This window comes from Saccopteryx leptura, chromosome 5, assembly GCF_036850995.1.
Source record: "Saccopteryx leptura isolate mSacLep1 chromosome 5, mSacLep1_pri_phased_curated, whole genome shotgun sequence".
Taxonomy (NCBI): Eukaryota; Metazoa; Chordata; class Mammalia; order Chiroptera; family Emballonuridae; genus Saccopteryx; species Saccopteryx leptura.
In genome coordinates, this window is record NC_089507.1 from 129,465,798 (window position 1) to 129,484,963 (window position 19,166).

The following is a 19,166-nucleotide window of genomic DNA, read 5'->3' on the forward strand; positions in this document are numbered from 1 at the left end:
AGAGATGCCTGGCAGTAAATGCTAACAAGAGAATAAAGAGAAAGAAAAGAATTCGGCTCTCTCACTCGATTTCGCCGACGCCGTCTCCTCCTGTGGGACCCCTGGATCCCCCCCGGGGCTGGACCCCGGCAGTTATGGAGGACAATTGACTTTGGGTGAAGGGTATGCAACATAATTGAATGACAAAATAACCTGGACATGTTTTCTTTGAACCTATGTACCCTGATTTATGGATATCACCTCATTAAAATTAATAAAAATTAAAAAAAAAAAGAATGAGTCTTTGATGGATATAAGAGAGAATCGGTCATTTTTTAAAAATAAAACATCATTCAGACTTAAATATAAATTAAAAAAAATAAAAAATAAACTTCTAAAGCCTTCAGTCACTACAGAAATTCAAACCACTTATAAAGAGTTGACTCTTCCTTTATCAATTAAATAGTCTACCTAAATTTCTAGGATAACACAGGAACATATTCATTTTTCAAGATGTGAGGATTTTGTCAATACTAAGTATTTATTTAGAATAAATGGGACAAATGTACATTTGACATTATTTGGGCAAAAGGGACAGGAGTTAGAATTTATGACTATTCCTACATTTTAGCTTCATTTACATAATTTAATATTTTTGAAAAATAAATGTCAGCTATCACTTATTTGTCTTACTATAACTGCATATGGCATCAAAGGTGAAAAAATATTCAAACAATAGATAAAAGCATATGTGAAGAAATGCAGCTGGGCAAGAACTAATCATAGATATCTGAAAACCGGAACCAGGAGCTTAGAGCTAAAGGGAACCACGTGAGTAAATGTCAAGTGAGGATGTGCTTTCGTCTGATATTTCCTCAGTTGTGACTAATCAAGCCTAGCTGTGATGTGAACTGGGGACGCAGGGCATGCTCTCTAGGTGTCAGTCTCTGGCTACAGAGCAGAAAGAGAATGTCAAGCTGCTGAGTTTTTTTGACATAATGCTAACAGATTTGTATGTTGTCTGTTTTCATACTGACTACATCTTCAATCTTCATCTCAAAAGGGAGTACTGGTAGCTCCGCCTTATAAAAAAGACCATGACCCTAAACATATTTCAGGAAACACAGTGAGCATTTGGTATGTCTAATGTATTCTATATAATAAAGTAATTTGTGTAGATGGAACTGACAGACTAATGCCACTACTATATCCTTTCATTAATACTTAGTCAAAAGAAGTATATTTATATTCTAATTGTTATTTCCATAACCCATTTTATGAAGTTAATACTGACATGTTTGAGGATAATTTGCTTACTTTTAGCAATAGAGCAACATTTTTTTTAAAGAGTGGAATTTGGAGAGCTTGAAAAAAGATGACAAGGCTTTCTGAATTTGCAAGAAATAAATTAGATGTAGAAAAAGCAACACTTCTTATAATATCCATTGTTGAAATCATTTGTTTATATGTACTTGAACATCAGCTGTGTAATAAAATTTCTGACTATATCAAAGATCACACATGTATATGCAAAACTTTCTACGATGATTTATATGAAAATTTCCTAATGTATTGTTTTCTTTGATGTACCTAGCATTCTGTGGCTTTACTTTGGTTTATAATTGGCTTCCCAAAGTAATAGATACCTTGATTTTTAAGTGTTACTGCTGTTTCTGGGGAAAAAATATACACATTTTTTTCCTGATAAAGTTTTGTAATGTTGTAAGGTATCAAAAAGCTGAAAATTGATTTGATATTCTGGGAGGAAAGGTCAAGCTTTCCTGTCAGGCTTTTCTGTCCCGTTCCTCCTTCAGGGAGGGGAGGGAGAAGAATGTAGAAGTTTCTGACTTGCAAGAACAATGGATCATTTAGTTTAAATCTAAAATAAAGGTTAACCAGAAACTTCTTCTCTTTCAATGGGAGGCATAATTTACATACCACCTTGCATTGACTGTAATTCCTCCCCCTCCCTGGAATCTTGAGAGTAAAATACCTCTAGGCTAGTGAGGGAAGATGAACCCTGAAAGATTTGTAAACATCTTTGATTGTGTTACCTTGAAAGTCTTAATGTTTCTGTGTATCCCCTAAACAAATTTTGTCAACTTGTGCCATGATGTCATGCTCTCCCCCACCCGTGTGTGATCAAGGGTATATCAACAGCCCCTGAACTATTTTGGGGGCTCGCACACAATTTGGGTCTGTTGCCCTCTGTCAGCCATATGTGGCGGGCATATTTAATAAATCTCCTCCTTTAATTAAACTCTTCAAAACTTTTCTGAACTGGGTGTCTCTACGTGAATTCGATGAAGTGAGGTACAGTGCCTTTCAGAATCTGGGGTGCAGTACTTTATAACAGTTATTGAAAAATAAAACAACTATTAGCTTCTGTTGTATTTTCAGGAGCAGTTGCATTAAGTACTAAGTGGAACTAAGTTTATTAAATTGCAAAACCTACACAACCATCAGATACACAGACTTTTTGGTAATTTAAACTAGAAACTTAGACTCATCTTTGCTCCCTATGACCAAAACATCATCAAATGCCCCTCCTAAATAGATATTTATCCAAACTTTAATCCCTTCATCTCCATCCTTATCACTATGACAAGCTGCCAACTCTTCTGCTAACTACTGCTATGGCTTCCTAATGGATCTCCCAAATCCATTCTCCTTGAATACATTTATTACACACCATATCCATAGTGACATTTTCAAATATGCCAATTTTATTATACTGTCCTCCTTGAAAATCTTCACATGAGGAACAACTTCTTTTATATGGACTAAAAAAGACCTGCAAATCTTGCTTCCCCTTCCATCTCGATCCTTACATTGTACCTTATTTCCCCTTTCTCCTGGCACCAGCCACACTTTATCTATCTCCCGTCTGCCATGCAGTCACATACTGAAGCTTCTGCGTGTAAGCTTTGATTTATTATTTTTCAAATCTCAGCTAAGTCATCACCTCTAGAAGTCCAATGCTGCTATTACATGAAGTCATGTCACATCTATCTGTAAGTCCAGTCAACATTGCTATTTTACATTTATTTATTAAACATTTGAATAATATCTCTCCTCAATTAGGCTTTAAGCTCCATGACAGCAGGGACTCTGTAGTTATGTCCAACAGTGTATCCTGAATATTTGTTTTATAATTTACACAATAAATACTGATGGCTTGACTATTGATTAATGATATCACACAAAACATTCAGCAACCCTGGAACAATGCTTAGTTTTTTTGACTTGATCACTTAGAAACAGGAAACTTAATATTACCACTATCAACATAATAGAAACTAGAAGATGCTTACCACAGTCATCTTCATCAGTGTGGTCACCGCAGTCATCCAGCAGATCACAGAGCTGAAGTCTGTGTATGCAAGCCTTGGTGTGTCCACACCAGAAACGGTCTGGTCCTTCACAGCTCTCAGCAGGGAGTGGAAGGGTACAATTATCAAAACTGATGTCATCAATAGCTGAGACCCCATCATAAATGCCAAGACTGACTTTTTCTAGTGACAAATGGAAGGGCTGCGTAAGGCGCCCAAGCTGAACAGTGGCCTGTGACCACTGGTGGCCCTGGTTATATAACACTCTCCAGAGTACTGTGGAGTCTTTGGAGTTTTCCACATGCAGCTGGAGGACAGCAGCTCCTACTGACAGGCCATAGTTATAAAACCTGAAGAAGCATAAACAAGAGAAATGGAAATGATTCATGGAACAGACTACACAGTTAAATTTTAGACTCTCAGTCAACAATTAATAATTAGTTAGCATAATGGATGCCTTTATTCCTTATAGTAATCCTGGCTGTGCGTTTGCAAAGCTTATCTGTTAATGTGCATACTCTGACTCTCAGGACCTCAGGCACCTTTCTCAAGGAGTTCAGTCCGAAGCAGAAGAAGCAGTGCTAATTAAATTACAACCCATTGTTGGAGGGAAAGAGTCCCTTTCATTTTTTGAAAGAACACAACAAACACTGATAATGAGCTCTTAAGTAAAATGCTAATTTTGTGGATCTAAAGCAGTATTATTTTAAAGCAAAACCTGAGGCAACTCATAAGGTCTACTACTTGCAGGAGTAAGCCTGAAACCATGGGGCTGCTAGGGTAATTGACCATTGTTTTTGATATTTACCAGAAAGAAAACGTGCATCCTCTTCCTGTCTGGCTGAAAGTTGGGCTCTGGAGTTTAGCAACTTGTGACAAGCTGCTGCTTTCCTTGAGAATGAACAGAAAATGCCCTATTGGTATGCAAAAACAAATCATAAATTAACCTATTGGATAATAAAGTGAGACATCTCTCTTTTAACCCTACAGTAAATAAGTTCCATGTCCATCTAAAATTAAGACCATACAACAATTAAAAATCAATAAAAGTGATTGTTAGTCAATTTTGCTCTTATAAATATTAAACTATAACCTATATGAAAGTCTAAATGATGCCTAGAAGAAGCAACTGGTAATTTTAGTTAATTCAGGCAAAAATATATCTGTACTCCATTCTTATGCAGACAACAAAAGTATAATCGATAACGTACAACCTCCCTATATGTTGTGGCAATATGAAATGTTATCTGCTTCTCTCTCTCCTCTCAAACCTGACCAAAGGGAAACTGAGGTAGTTACCAAAGCTTCTGCTTACTTCTTACCTTGAGCAGTATTGTGAGTGTGATCATGGGGTGGGGCCTGCTGCTCAATACTGGCAGAAAGGCTACTTCTGGAGCTCCATGTCCAGTCAAAATGGTCACCACTGATGGCTTCAAACCAACCACAGCTATTTGCTTCAAAGTCACATTTGGAGGCTGAAGAACAAAAATGTGACTTTTAGAATTGACTGTTCATGTGACTTTTTGGTGGCTCTTCAAAGTGTTCACACACTTTACAAAAGGTAGAATACAATGAAAATCACCTTGTTAGGCTCGTCTAAGTACATCAAGGAATACATTCAAAGAAAAAAAGGGGTTTATTCTGATCTGAAAAACCTGGAGTTGTGCTAATCAAACTGAATGTTGATAATGCAGATTTATCAATTTTAAAAATTCAATCTTTTCAAGTATTCTAAGAAGCAGCATTATTCAGCCACGTTGCTTACTTCCCGTTTTTATAGAACTTTAATATTACCTATAGCCTTGTATTTATTGCTTAATTGTACAAGGAAGAATAATTTGACCTAGTTTTCAGGTAAATATACAGAAAAATCAATTAACTTCCAGGAGGAAGAGAAGAGGAAGAAAAGAAAAGAAAGTTATAATAATAGCAGTATATTAATATAGCTAATGTTCAGTGAATATCCTATGTAATAAATTCTGTACTACTGCATGCTTTATCTAGATCTAACTTTCATAACAGCCGTTATGAGGAAGCTATTATTATTATTATTATTATTATTATCATCATTATTTTATAGGGAAGGTTTGGTGAAGTTATTAACAAAGTCATATAGTTAGGAAGTTGTAGAGAGGGTTTGGAATCCAAATATTCTGACTCTTAGTCTAATATTCTTTCTGAAACTATTGACAATAACTGTTAAATATCATTAGACTGTAAAAAGAATAAACCAAAAAAAAGCACAATCTAAATTTGCTTAGTGTGGATGTTCAGCTATTAACTCTATATCCCAACACAGTGAGGTTCACTCGCACTGATGAATATTACCTTGAAATTCTTGTTCATTGGCTATTTTTATCCTTGGATATAGTGTTCCTTTGTAAAAGAACTCAAGAAGTAAGCAGTAAATTTAGAGAATAAAAGAATAAAATAAATCACTCAATGAGATTATAAAATATAAAACTGTAAAGGCATTTTTTGTGACATTCGAATAAAAGCCATAAAATACATTAATGGGCTTTAGAAATAACTTCAAAGGAACTAGTCCAGTAAACAGATGAGCCCAGACTCCCAGGATGGCTAGGAGCTGAGGAGTCCTTGAGATAGAGAAGTCGTTAGACTCCCAGGATGGCTAGGAGCTGAGGAGTCCTTGAGATAAGGAAGTCGTAAAAACTCCTAAGATAGTAAATGTAACCACATCCTAGGGGATAGATAGGGACATTTCCAGCTGGGGCTTTCAACTGTATGACTGGTTACTAAGGCACGTGACTAAAATTTAATTTGGGGGAGCCAATTGCTAAACGCCAAATTCGCTTCTGTATAAACTGCTTGCTTGCTACGCTATAAAAACCCCTAGACTGTAGGCGCTCGGTGTGGCTCTTGTGACTACCACCTGAGCTCACCCCTGCGCAGGTTTGTTTTGCTTTGTTTTGTTTTCTTTTTCTCTTGGCCATAAAACTTTGTCTGAAACTCTCCAAACATCTCCAGTGTTTGTTTTGCCCGGCGAGTGCAACATTTTAAACTTAATTATAAAGCATTTTCAATTTTGAATATGCTACTTCTATTTAAGGAAAAATATGAAGTAAACAGTAAAATAATAATAATTTAATTTTTAATAGTTTTTATATATAAATATCTGATTTCTAAAATGTATTTGTTTTAAGTCAAGTTTCCTGGCTGGAAATATGGAGAGCATAGTATTTCAAATTTTATCAAAGGTCAATGGGGGCCTGACCAGGTGGTGGCGCAGTGGATAGAGTGTCGGACTGGGATGCGGAGGACCCAGGTTCGAGACCCAGAGGTCGCCAGCTTGAGCCCAGGCTTATCTGGTTTGAGCAAAGCTCACCAGCTTGGACCCAAGGTCGCTGGCTTGAGCAAGGGGTTACTTGGTCTGCTGAAGACCTGCAGTCAGGGCACATATGAGAAAGCAATCAATGAACAATTAAGGTGTCGCAGCAAAAAACTGATCTCCATTCCTGTCTGTCTGTCCCTATCTACCCCCTTCTCTGACTCTCTCTCTGTAAAAAACAAACAAACAAAAAAAGTCAATTGGAAGGGAACATTCAGTAAAGTATATAATTGTTTAATCAATGTGGTGTACACCTGAAGCCAATAAAAACTAATATGGAATATAAATCGTATTTGAAAAAGAAAGTCAATGAAAATGTATGAATATATTTTAAAATAAATACTTTAAAAACGTTGTGTCAACTTTAATAAGGGATAATGATATATTAGAAAACATATAGAAAAAATATAAATTAGTACTGCTATATTAGTACTGCCAAATGAAGTACTGCTATATTTAGAATACAAATTTCTCAAATCGAGAACTCCATGGTGAAGCAAATTAAATGGCACTTGAAGGAAAAAAGAATGATAAATATAACTAGTTGGGAATAAATGCTAAGAATATTTAAGGTTGCATTTTAAAGGCCATCTCTATTTGTAAATACATAATATGCCAATAACCCATAAATGAACATAAATTGCTCCGGTTTCAAAGTACGTTGAAGCCTTTTCCATCACTGAGGAAGCAAATACTTTTGTTTCCTTTTCAGACAATTTTGAAAATAGGATCTAGGAGTTCTTGTTATGAAAACATAAAAAGAAAACAGAATATTGCTACTGTATAAAATTTATCCCCCATAGTTACTTGGAAAGGCAACCTTATCTTATTCAGGGAGATAGTGCTGTGGAAAAGAAAGAATATTGATATGGTAGTAAAAGAAACTATAGCAGCAATTTTATAGTTCTCTTCCATAAGGCCCTTCAAAGATTGTGATTTTAACAGATGATTATACCGTTAAATTTCTAATAGGCTATAATATACTTTGTTCCTATATAATTAGATTTCTATACACATTTAAAAATTCACCTCAAGTGATTCCATCTTTATTATATGCGGCTTAAGTGTCTGTTTGTCGCAATAGCTTATTGGTTGCTTGCGTAACCGTACTAGCCAATGGGGTGAAGTTGCCACAGCTGAACACAAATTGAGCCGGTCAGGGGGAAGGTGAACATTTGTTTGCATTGGCAATCATCTGCTTTTGAAACAATTTAAGGCTGAATGCAAATTGAGCGTGTCAGGGGAAGGTGAACATTTGTTTGCATTGGCAATCATCTGTTTTACATAAAAACTACGTCTTAACATAATTTCTTTTAAGAATGCCTCCTAGAAAATACAGCACTGAAGAGGAGAGAAAAGGAGCTAAAGCTGCACAAAAACGGCTTTCTCGACAAAAAGAAACCACTGAGCAGAGAAAGACAAGGCTTGCTTCAGTCGCAGAGCAAATGCGTCTTTCTCGGCAAAATGAGATTGATGAGCATAGAGAAACAAGGCTTGCCTCAGATGCAAGACAAAAAAGCCTGTCTTGACAAAATGAGTCTCTTGAACAAAGGCAGGAGAGAAATGCAAAAAAACGACAGAGTAATGCTGACCAAAAAGCAAAAAGGATTAAAACAGTTTCAAACGGAGAAACTTTTATTTTTGAGCATTCCTCTGGTGACATGAATATTAAATGTGAACACTGTCAGTCCTTAAACTTCAAGATAGAAACTAATCAATTTGACCGTGGATACAACTGACAGGTTGTTAAAAGAAATCATGAAAAATGATTATCCATTTGGAGGAAAAGTTTTACTTCTTGGAGGTGACTTTAGACAATGTCTATCAGTATTGCCTCATGCTCCACAAGCCGCAATAATACAAAATAGCATAATATTTGCAAAATCATGGGATTTATTTAAGAAACTCCCACTGACAATGAACATGAGGTCAAATGACCCCGAATATAGTGAGTGGCTTTTAAAACTTGGAAATGGAACTCTTTCTGATGATAATGGATTGAGTGAAGATGTTGTCAAGATTCCTTTGTCAATGATATGCAAAGATAGTTTAGTGGATTGGGTTTTTGGTAATAAAATCCAGCCTGGAAACATCAGTGAAATTAGTGAAAGGGCAATATTGTCCTAAAAATTCTGATGTAGACAAACTAAATGATGATGTCTTAAATATCATAGAAGGGAACGACACAACATATTTAAGTGTTGATTCCGTTGTAGCTGATAATAAAGCGAGTGCCAACAACTTTCCAATGGAATTTTTAAATAGTCTGTCACCTTCTGGCATGCCACCTCACAAATTGAGGTTAAAGATTGGAGCAATTATTATGCTGTTAAGAAATCTTAACACCAGAAGGGTTCTTTGCAATGGTACAAGACTAGAGGTCCTCCAACTGAAAAATAATGTCATAATAGCTAAGTCTTTGACTGGCTCCTCTAAAGGTGAAATACATGTCATTCCAAGAATTGATTTGGCTCCATCTCAACCAGGGTTGCCGTTTCAATTGAGACGTAGACAATTTCCTGTAAAACTTGCCTTTGCTATGACCATCAATAAGTCTCAGGGCCAAATGCTTAAGCGTGCTGGCATTTTTTTACCTGAGCCTGCATTTAGACACGGTCAACTTTATGTTGCCTGTTCAAGAGTTCATGAAAGAATGGACATAAAATTAAAAATAATTGATGGTCCTCTGCAAGGCGAGCTTAAAAATGATGGAAAGATCTACACAAGAAATGTTGTGTACAAAGAAATCTTTGACATGTGAATTAACATTTTATTATTTAAATCACCTTTATTTATTGAGCTAGCGGTGGCTCTTAAGAAATGTACCGCCAGTGGTTTCCTTCATTGCACTCTACTTTAAGCAATTAAGCAAGTAGAATGGGGAAACCCCATGGGGCACTAAGCAAAGGGGCATCCTCGCCACCTGCCCTGGGTAATTCAGTTTGAATTAGCAGACACCTTTGCACAAATCATTTTAATTACAATTTATAATATCTAGAACAGCGGTCATTTTGTATGACCGCCGGGCTTACTAGTATATAATAATCAGATGACATTAACCTCTGGTTAGCTGTTAACCAGACAGACCTCATTAGAATGGTTTCTGAAAATTAAGTATATCTTTTTCTGACAGAACTACAATATTCTAGGTGTGTTTTAATAATTGAGATTTAAGGATTTTTCACTGTTTGGGGAGCATGATTATCAACTGTCTCAATTATCATCATCACCAGAATCATCTCAATTTGCAATAACAATCACAGTTACCATTTACTCAGGGATTGTTGTGTACTAGTTTTGGGCTAGGGGCTATTATATTCATAACAGGACACTGACCGAATTTATAAAAGTCATTCATGTCAACTTTATAGCTATGGGTAGAAAAGTTAGTGACTCAATAGCAGTTAGCTATTGAGCTCAATTACTTATGTACATATAATTCATTAGTTACCCTTGGGGAAAAGATGTTAGAGGGTATTTGGTGGAAAACAACTAGATCTACCGTCCTGAACTATCAGTGTCCTTTTTAGATCTTTCCACATAAGCAAAAGACTAACGCATATAGGAGCCAAGGGAGCTTGTGAAGGAAAAAAAGAAAATTCAGAATCAGACCCTGTCTCATTTTATATTCACTGACTTAGAATTCTTCTAATGGTTTCAGTGACATCTACAGAGGTTTGTTTGTAAGGCATAAACACAAAGTACACAAAAGAGAAGTCTAAACTGATCATTTGGACCTTCCAAAAAGACTTAAAAATTTTCAGAAAGATGCTTAACATTTATCCAAAGGCATTGAAAACTCATGTCCACATAAAAAGTTGTGCATGAATGTTTATAACAGCTTTATTCACAAACCATCAAAACTTGGGAGCAACCAAGATGTTTTTCAGTAAATGAATGGATAAATAAACATTGTGGCACATTCATACAATGGGATATTATTCAGTGCTAAAAAGAAATAGGCTATCAAGCTATGAAAAGCCACAGAAGAAATGTAAATGTATATGATTAAGTGAAAGGAACCATTATGAAAAGGCTACATACTGTATGACTCCAATTATGACATTCTGGAAAAGGCAAAACTACAGAGACAATGAAAAGGTCTGTGCTTGTCAGCAGTTGTGGGAGGGGGAGGATGAATAGGTGAAGCACACCGGGTTTCCATGACAATAAAACTACTCTGTATGGTGCCATAATGATGGACATGTGTCTTTATACTTTTGAACAAACCTATAAAAGGTACACCACCAAGAGTGAACCCTAATATAAATTATGAACCTTAGGTAATTATGAGGTATCAGTGTAGGCTTATAAATTATAATACATGTCCCACTTTGTGGGGGATGTTGATAATGGGGAGTCTATGTATGTGTGGGGATTGGGAATACATGGGAAAAGTCTTTACGTTTCCCTCAACTTTTCTCTGAAACTAAAACTGCCCTTAAAGCATCTTAATAGTTAAGGAATAGAAGTATTATATTTAATAAAAAGAAATCAAAAACAAAATTTATAGGTAAAAATATGTCTCCAGACATCGCATGCTTGAACTTCAAATTTTCTCCTGGCTTTCGCCACAAAGGCTAACGATGCTCAGGTTAGGGAAAGAAAGAGAAATGGTTAAATAAGCAAGTAGGAATGGCAAAGAGTTAGAAACCTAGAGCCCAGCTGAGGACCACCACTGTAGTTCACAGAGAGATCTGAACCAGCAAACATAAATTTAGTGTAGAATACATCCATTCAGTATATGTATGTCATCTTATTTGATGGTCATAAAATACGGAGAATATGATTGTCCCATTGTAGAGATGAAAAATATAAGGTTAAAAGAAGAGCAACATATAATTTCTCAGTGCTCATAATTACTGGCACAATTCTAGATCTGATGTCAAAGCTGGTGCTTGCCTGACCAGGCGGTGGCGCAGTGGATAGAGCATCGGACTGGATGCAGAGGATCCAGGTTTGAGACCCTGAGGTCGCCAGCTTGAGCGTGTGCTCATCTGTTTTGAGCAAAGCTCACCAGTGTGGACCCAAGGTCGCTGGCTCGAGCAAGGGGTTACTCTGTCTGCTGCAGCCCCATGGTCAAGGCACATATGAGAAAGCAATCAATGAACAACTAAGGTGTCGCAACAAAAAACTGATGATTGATGCTTCTCATATCTCTCCGTTTCTGTCTGTCTGTTCCTATCTATCCCTCTCTCTGACTCTCTCCTGTCTCTGTAAAAAAAAAAAAAAAAAAAAAAAAAAGCTAGTGCTTTTAAAAAATTATTTTACTCTTAGTAAATAAAAAATATATATATAATAATGATAGTTAAACACTTTTGAACAGATGTTATATGCCAGGTACCGTGCTATATTTTTTAATTCAATATCATATATAACCTAAACATGTGTGATTATAGAATATACTCTAGAAGTAGATTTTAAACTATATAATAACTATAAATCCACTAGATTGACTCTCTTTTCTCTTTTAAACTTTTATTTATTTATTTTTACTCCAGATTTCTTGACCCTCCTGTTGCATGGAGGACAAAAGTCAATGGAGAATTCTAGTATGCTGGCTTAAGTTCGGTGAGGTTGTATTTCATTTGAGTAAGCAGAGGTTACTACAAGCTTCAAGTGCATTAATACTATATATCCCATTTTAGAACCTGTTTTCTCCTGGGGTTCTCTCTCTGAGTTTCAGCACTTTTCACTCATTCAAATGGTTTAATGTTTTTAAACTCTAGATTTCATCAATAGTTAACTTTCATCATTTATTTAAACATAATATTTAATAGTAATGGAGTATTTGCAAAAGTATTATGCAATTAAATGATGTCTATATTAGTGAATATAAATAAAGAAAACTTTTAAAGGAATATTAGTGCATAAGTACCAATATTTTACCTGCAAAATAATTATATTTAAAATAAGAATGATTAATTACTTTATTCTCCATATAGTTTTTTGGTTTGTTTTTTTTTGGTATTTTTCTGAAGTTGGAAACGGGGAGGCAGTCAAACAGACTCCCGCATGCACCCGACCGGGATCCACTCGGCATGCCCTCTGGGGCATGGCTCTGCCACAATCAGAGCCATTCTAGCGCCCGAGGCAGAGGCCACAGAGCCATCCTCAGCGCCCGGGCAAACTTTTGCTCCAATGGAGCCTTGGCTACCGGAGGGGAAGAGAGAGACAGAGAGGAAGGAGAGGGGGAGGAGTAGAGAAGCAGATGGGCGCTTCTCCTGTGTTCCCTGGCCGGGAATCGAACCCGGGACTCCTGCATGCCAGGCCAATGCTCTACCACTGAGCCAACTGGCCAGGGCCTAGTCTCCATCTAGTTTTAAGAGTCTCTTGTGATCTGACCAATGAAGACACTTCTGTGAAATGCTTCTCCATGGGTTTCTCATGTGTTACAAGTTGAGCCATTAATTGTTTCTTTGTTCTAGACCATTCCTTCAAGGATATTTAAACAGCAAAGAGTCATGAAAATAGAGAGTGACTTCATCTACCACCAAGAGCAATGTATTATTCCATATAATATAATAAAAATAATGCCTTCTTCTAAAGCAAGGACACAGGAGTTTTCTTTAAAACTCATTATAAGCCTGACCTGTGGTGGCGCAGTGGATAAAGTGTCGACCTGGAATGCTGAGGTTGCCGGTTCAAAACCCTGGGCTTGCCCGGTCAAGGCACATATGGGAGTTGAAGCTTCCTGCTCCTCCCCCTTTCTCTCTCTCTCTCTCTCTCTCTCCTCTAAAATGAATAAATAAATAAAAATAATTTAAAAAAAATAATTCTTCACTGCTTTAATTTCAAAAAAAACAAAACAAAACTCATTATAAAAGGTCTGTGGTCCATAAGCTCAGGTTTTCTTAGCTCTTATGCAAACTCACTATTTATGTACAGAAACGTGGGACCCTTTATGTTACCCCTGGACCTTAGAGGGTAAGAGGAACAAAGATAAACATGACACTTATGCTGTTTGCTATACCACTGGTAATACAGTCCTTTGTCTCTGATCCAGGAGTCTCACTTCTTCTGCTGCATCGATACATTTATGGGAAACTAACTTGTTTGCTTATAAATAAAGTTTAAGAACCATCACAGCACTGACATACACACTTCATTAAATATTATATGTATAGTGCCCACCACTAAGGAGATTAAATCCAGTGTGGGAAATTTGTAAGCAAATAGGTAATTATGGTAGAGTCATGATGACTATGTACTCATTAATTTTTTTATTCATTCATTTGGCAAATATTTATTGAGCATATGCTATATGGTTGGCACATGTAGGGGGTCTGAGAAAGAACAATAAAGTAAAAAGGGGAAAATAAAACAGAAAAATTATCTCTGTCTTCATGGAGTTTAATTAATAGAAGGGAGGAAGGTAGGAACATTAGGGAAGATAGTGGAAAAGTAAGATAAATAAATATGATATAGTCTACTAGTCACAGTAGGGCTAAAAAGAAAAATAAAATAAAGAAAGAAATAGAGTGTTATAAAGAAGGGTTAAATTTTATAGATGGTGATCAATAGACACTTCCTAGAAAAGTTGGCAACTAGATAAACTCTTGAAGGATAGGTTAGAAAGCCAAGAATGTGGTTATGTAGACAAAGAATACTCAACACAAAGGGAATAGCAAGGGCAAGAATCTTGAGGCAAGAGCATGCCTCTCATGGTCCAGAAATATCAGACACCAGGATATTTCCAGAATGGTGAGTAAAGGAGAGTAGTAATAGGTGAAATTAGAAAAGTCACTTTAAATTTTGGTACTCAATTTTGAGTGTAATTGGAAACAGTTGGGATGTTTCAAACAAAGGAATGACAAGTTCTTACTTAATATGATCACTGTGGCTATTACATTGAGAAAAGGCAGATTTAGGGTTGGACGCACAAGAAAAGATACAGGAGAATATTGCAAAAATCAGAACAAAAATGATAGTGATCTTAGCCAAGGTAGCAAAGAAATTAAGGATGACGCATTCTGGATACATGCTTAAGATAGACATTATTGAATTATCTAATAACAGAAAAAGAAGGAAATCAACATGATTTCAAAGTCTTAACCTCAGTATTTCAAACAATGAAGCTACCATGAGATAGAGAGCAATGTGAAAAAGCAGGTTTGGATGCAGTAAGAAATCAGAACCTAGGTTATGGACACATTATATTTGAGATTGCTTTTACGTATTCAAGTGATAATGTCAAGGACAGAGCCAGATATATGAGTCTGAAGTTCAAGTAGGAAGTCCAGGAGAAAGATATAAATCAGAAAATAATCAGATTGGCAAGAATAAGGCATACAAATAGAAAAATATCAATAGGGTAGTTTTTGGTGACACAAAAGCGATGTTAAGTAAATATTGTAAGGAGAAGGGTTTTACCATCTGTGTCAAATGCTGTTGATGGGTGAAATGAAGATTGAGAATAGACTATTGATGACTTTGAAGAGACAGTTTCTGTTGAGTGGTGACAGCAAGGCCCTGATTGAATTAAGAGGCAATTCAGAAAGAAAAGTTAAGATAGTGGATATAGTTATTTCTTTTGAGAAGTATGCTTTGAAAAGGACTGGAGAAAAATGCTGTGATAGCTGAAACGGAAGTGAGATCAAGAGATTTGTTTAAGATATAAGAAATAAAAACATGTTTTTATACTGACAGAAAGTATCTAGTAGAGAAGAAACATTCCTGGAGCAGTGCTGCTGAGCAAGCAGAGATGGTTTCCACTTTGAAGAAGAAGAGTTGGCTATTGTGAGGCGCGTGATATTAATCCATGGTAAAGGAGAAAAGGTATAGTTTACAGTTAGAAGAGGTGTCAGAGCTAATGAAAATCCTCTTTTGGTTTTTATTTTCTAGTGAAATAGGATGTAAGATTGTTAGTTGAGAATAGGGATATAAAAATAGAAGACAGATGTTAGAAAAGATGGGAGAAAAATATGGATTGTTTTTTGAGGACATTGGGTAGGGAATGAAGTGGGGATCCTGGGCAGTACTAACAATCCTGTCTAGAACAGTGATCATTAATTTAAAAGGAGAACAGATGATATTCTTTTTTTTTTTTCTTTGCCAGCTATACTTTCAGCTGTGAAGATTCTGGCTCTGGGTAATCTGAAAGCCACACTTAATCAGTTTGTGCTTTAGTGATAATGACATATTTTTTAAAAACCCAGCAAGGTGATTGAAGGTCAGCATAAGGAAGTTGTCACAATATTAGACCATGGAATTTAAAATGCACAAGAAGTCAAGTAAATATATAATGGAATGAGGAATATTGGCACTTTGGTATGATCAATAGATGGTATTGGAAACATCAATATATTGATAGAATTATGGAATTAGAGGAAGAGAGCTAGAAAAATAGACAGTGTCATTAAACAGTGGATCTTAGAGTAGAGTTGGAGAGGTCTCAGTTATTGCAAAAAAAGAAAAAACATACAAAACCTTGTACTACCTTTCATGAAAAAGGAAAATTTATTCATAGGGTGGAACTAAGGAACTAAGAAACCCAATGGCAGAATCAATAGTCCAGATGGCAGAAGCAAGAATTCAAGTATTACAACTTAATAAAGAAATTCCAGCTGAAGTTTGCACAGCTAAATTTCAAAATTGTTTTGGACCAGTAACTCCATTTTACTTCCCATTCTCCTTCCCTTTTTTAACCAAAAAGTCATTTGTTATACTATGGCTTTCCCATAATTGTATATTAAAAATGTTGGAAGAAAGTAACTTTTCTTTCATTTCAAAAGTCAACAAATGGAAGAAATTGTACTCAGAAGTTGTACTTCACCTAAACCTGATTAGATAATTAGGATAATTATTCTAGACTCTTGAACTGATACAATTTAGTTGAGCATTTAAAATTTTTATTATAGCTATAACAGAATGAGATACTTTGAAACCTTGGGAGAGGGTAAGTATATTTTGCATATTAGAGAAATCTTGGGGACCAGAGATAGAACTGTAGTAGAGAGAATTTTAACATAGTTCCATGGTCTCTGTCCCCTGCTGTTAAGTGGCAAACAGATTTTGCAGATGTAACCACGGTTACTAATGAATTAACCTAAGATATGGTGATATTTGGGTAAGCCAAATGTAATCAATAAATGCTTTAGAATAAAAATTTTTTTAGCCCTGGCCGGTTGGCTCAGTGGTAGAGCATTGACCTAGTGAGTGGAAGTCCTGGGTTCAATTCCCTGCCAGGGCACAAAGAAGTGCCCATATGTTTCTCCACCTTTCCCCTGCTCTTTCTCTCTATCTTTCTCTTCCCCTCCTGCAGCCAAGGCTCCATTGGAGCAAAGTTGGCCCGGGTGCTGAGGATGGCTCCATGGCCTCCTCCTCAGGTGCTAGAATGGCTCTGGTTGCAACGAAGCAATGGCCCAGATGCACAAAGCATCACCCCCTAGTGGCCATGCCAGGTGGATCCTGATCAGGAGCATGCATCCCGGTTGGGAAAATGTGGGAGTCTGTCTTTCTGCCACCCCACTTCTCACTTCAAAAAAATACAAAAAAAAAATTATCCAAATCACTGTAGAAGAATTCAGAGAAATTGAAAGTGTAAAAAGAATGTAACATATCACTGCTGGCCTAAAATTGCAAAGTTCTTTCCTCCATTACTCCCCTGTTGCCTTTATCTTGCTTTATTTTTTCTATGACCTATATCCCCTTATAAAACAATATGCCATTTACTCATTCATTATAGTTTTAGTCAATCTCCTACTTGGAAGCAAGCTCCAAGAGAAGAGGGATGTTTGTCTGTTTTACATATTGTGGAGTATTTAAGAATGCTTGGCACATGGCAAGCACTAAATAACTCAATACACATTTTTTGCAAGCATCCATCTGTGACCTTCCTTTTTCCAAAATAAAATTTTCTTATTTCTCATTTTTCCTCTAATTTTTGGTTTGATTACAGAGTTAGACTTACTTAAGTTGGTACCCTAATATAATCATACTTATCAGCCCATCCATTCATAATTTTTAAATAGGTTTCTCTTTTGTCATAATTCACTAATGCTGAATGTCACCTTAGGTTCAGTATTTGATCTTTATAATTTCTTATTTATAATTATATATTAATTACCTCAAAGGAGGATTAGTTAAGTATGCATACATCATGTGGAGTAGAAAACTTCAAGTAGTGTCATCAGTGTCAGAGATTTAGTTAAAAACACTGCGTCTTACTCTATACTTTCTCCCTGGTAAACCCTACCCAACACCAGAGCTTCAATAACTTTTATTTTTTTTAATGAATTCAATAATTATTTCTCCAACCCTCTGCTCTCTTGTTAGTGCCACAACTGTCTAAAATATAGACAATAATGATCTCCTCCCTCTACCTTGCTGGCCTCCTTTTGCCCACTCTATCCTGAAACTTGAGGTAAAAACTTAGAAGTATTACTTAGAATATCCTTTTCCCCTTTCTTGCAAATCAAGTATTTCTTTACTTTTAGGTTCAATTTAAATTTTTTTTTATTATAATGTATTTCTACATGCCAGTTCAGTCAACATTAATCTCTTATCTTTACTCCAAAATTCTCTGTCTGAAACCATTGCTTTCATATTCTCTCCTTCAAATCATACTATGCACTGCAGCCAGAGTATGAAAATTTAAACAACTTAAAAATTAATTCTTCATCTCATACTGCTTAAAAATCCTTAAATGGCTTCCTTGTTATTAAGTATAATGTCCAATCTTTAACATGGTTAAGATAACCTCCAACAATCTCTGGGCCCCTCTTGTATTTCTGCTCAAGTTACCTTTATTATTTCTGTTTCTTTAATAAATCAAGAATACTTTATCCCTCTGCCATTTTAACATCATGTCACAGATCATTTCTTCTTTTTAGAACATACCATTTACTTTGACCAAGCTATTCAAATTTATTCCATCACTTTTCTTTTAGAAATTAATGTGTTCCACACAAGTATAGTCAATTCATCCTGACAAAGAAACAAAGGCAACACAAAAAAGAAAAGATGGACTTTTCAGCAAATAATGTTGTAACAACTGGACTGGCCCTGGCCGGTTGGCTCAGTGGTAGAGCATCGGCCTGGTGTGCAGAAGTCCCGGGTTCGATTCCCGGCCAGGGCACACAGGAGAAGCACCCATCTGCTTCTCCACCCCTACCCCTCTCCTTCCTCTCAGTCTCTCTTCCCCTCCCACAGCGAGGCTCCATTGGAGCAAGGATGGCCCGGGTGCTGGGGATGGCTCCTTGGCCTCTGCCCCAGGCGCTAGAGTGGCTCTGGTCGCAACAGTGCGACGCCCCAGAGGGGCAGAGCATCGCCCCCTGGTGGGCAGAGCATCGCCCCCTGGTGGGCAGAGCGCCGCCCCCTGGTGGGCGTGCCGGGTGGATCCCAGTTGGGCGTATGCAGGAGTCTGTCTGACTGTCTCTCCCTGTTTCCAGCTTCAGAAAAGTACAAAAACAAACAAACAACAACAACAAAAAACTGGACTATCACATGCAAAATAATTAATCTAGACAACGACTTTACATTCTTCACCAAAAGGAACTAAAAAT

The 19,166-nt window shown here is 36.6% G+C and overlaps 1 protein-coding gene across 1 annotated transcript in view; it reads right to left on the minus strand.

Annotated features, from left to right (window-relative positions):
• The window catches only part of MALRD1 (MAM and LDL receptor class A domain containing 1), an 837,423-nt gene that overhangs the window by 619,770 nt on the left and 198,487 nt on the right, over positions 1 to 19,166 (minus strand). Inside the window, 3 exon segments of the mRNA XM_066386561.1 lie at positions 3,294 to 3,661; positions 4,120 to 4,225; positions 4,634 to 4,786. Coding sequence (XP_066242658.1) covers positions 3,294 to 3,661; positions 4,120 to 4,225; positions 4,634 to 4,786 — 627 coding nt within the window.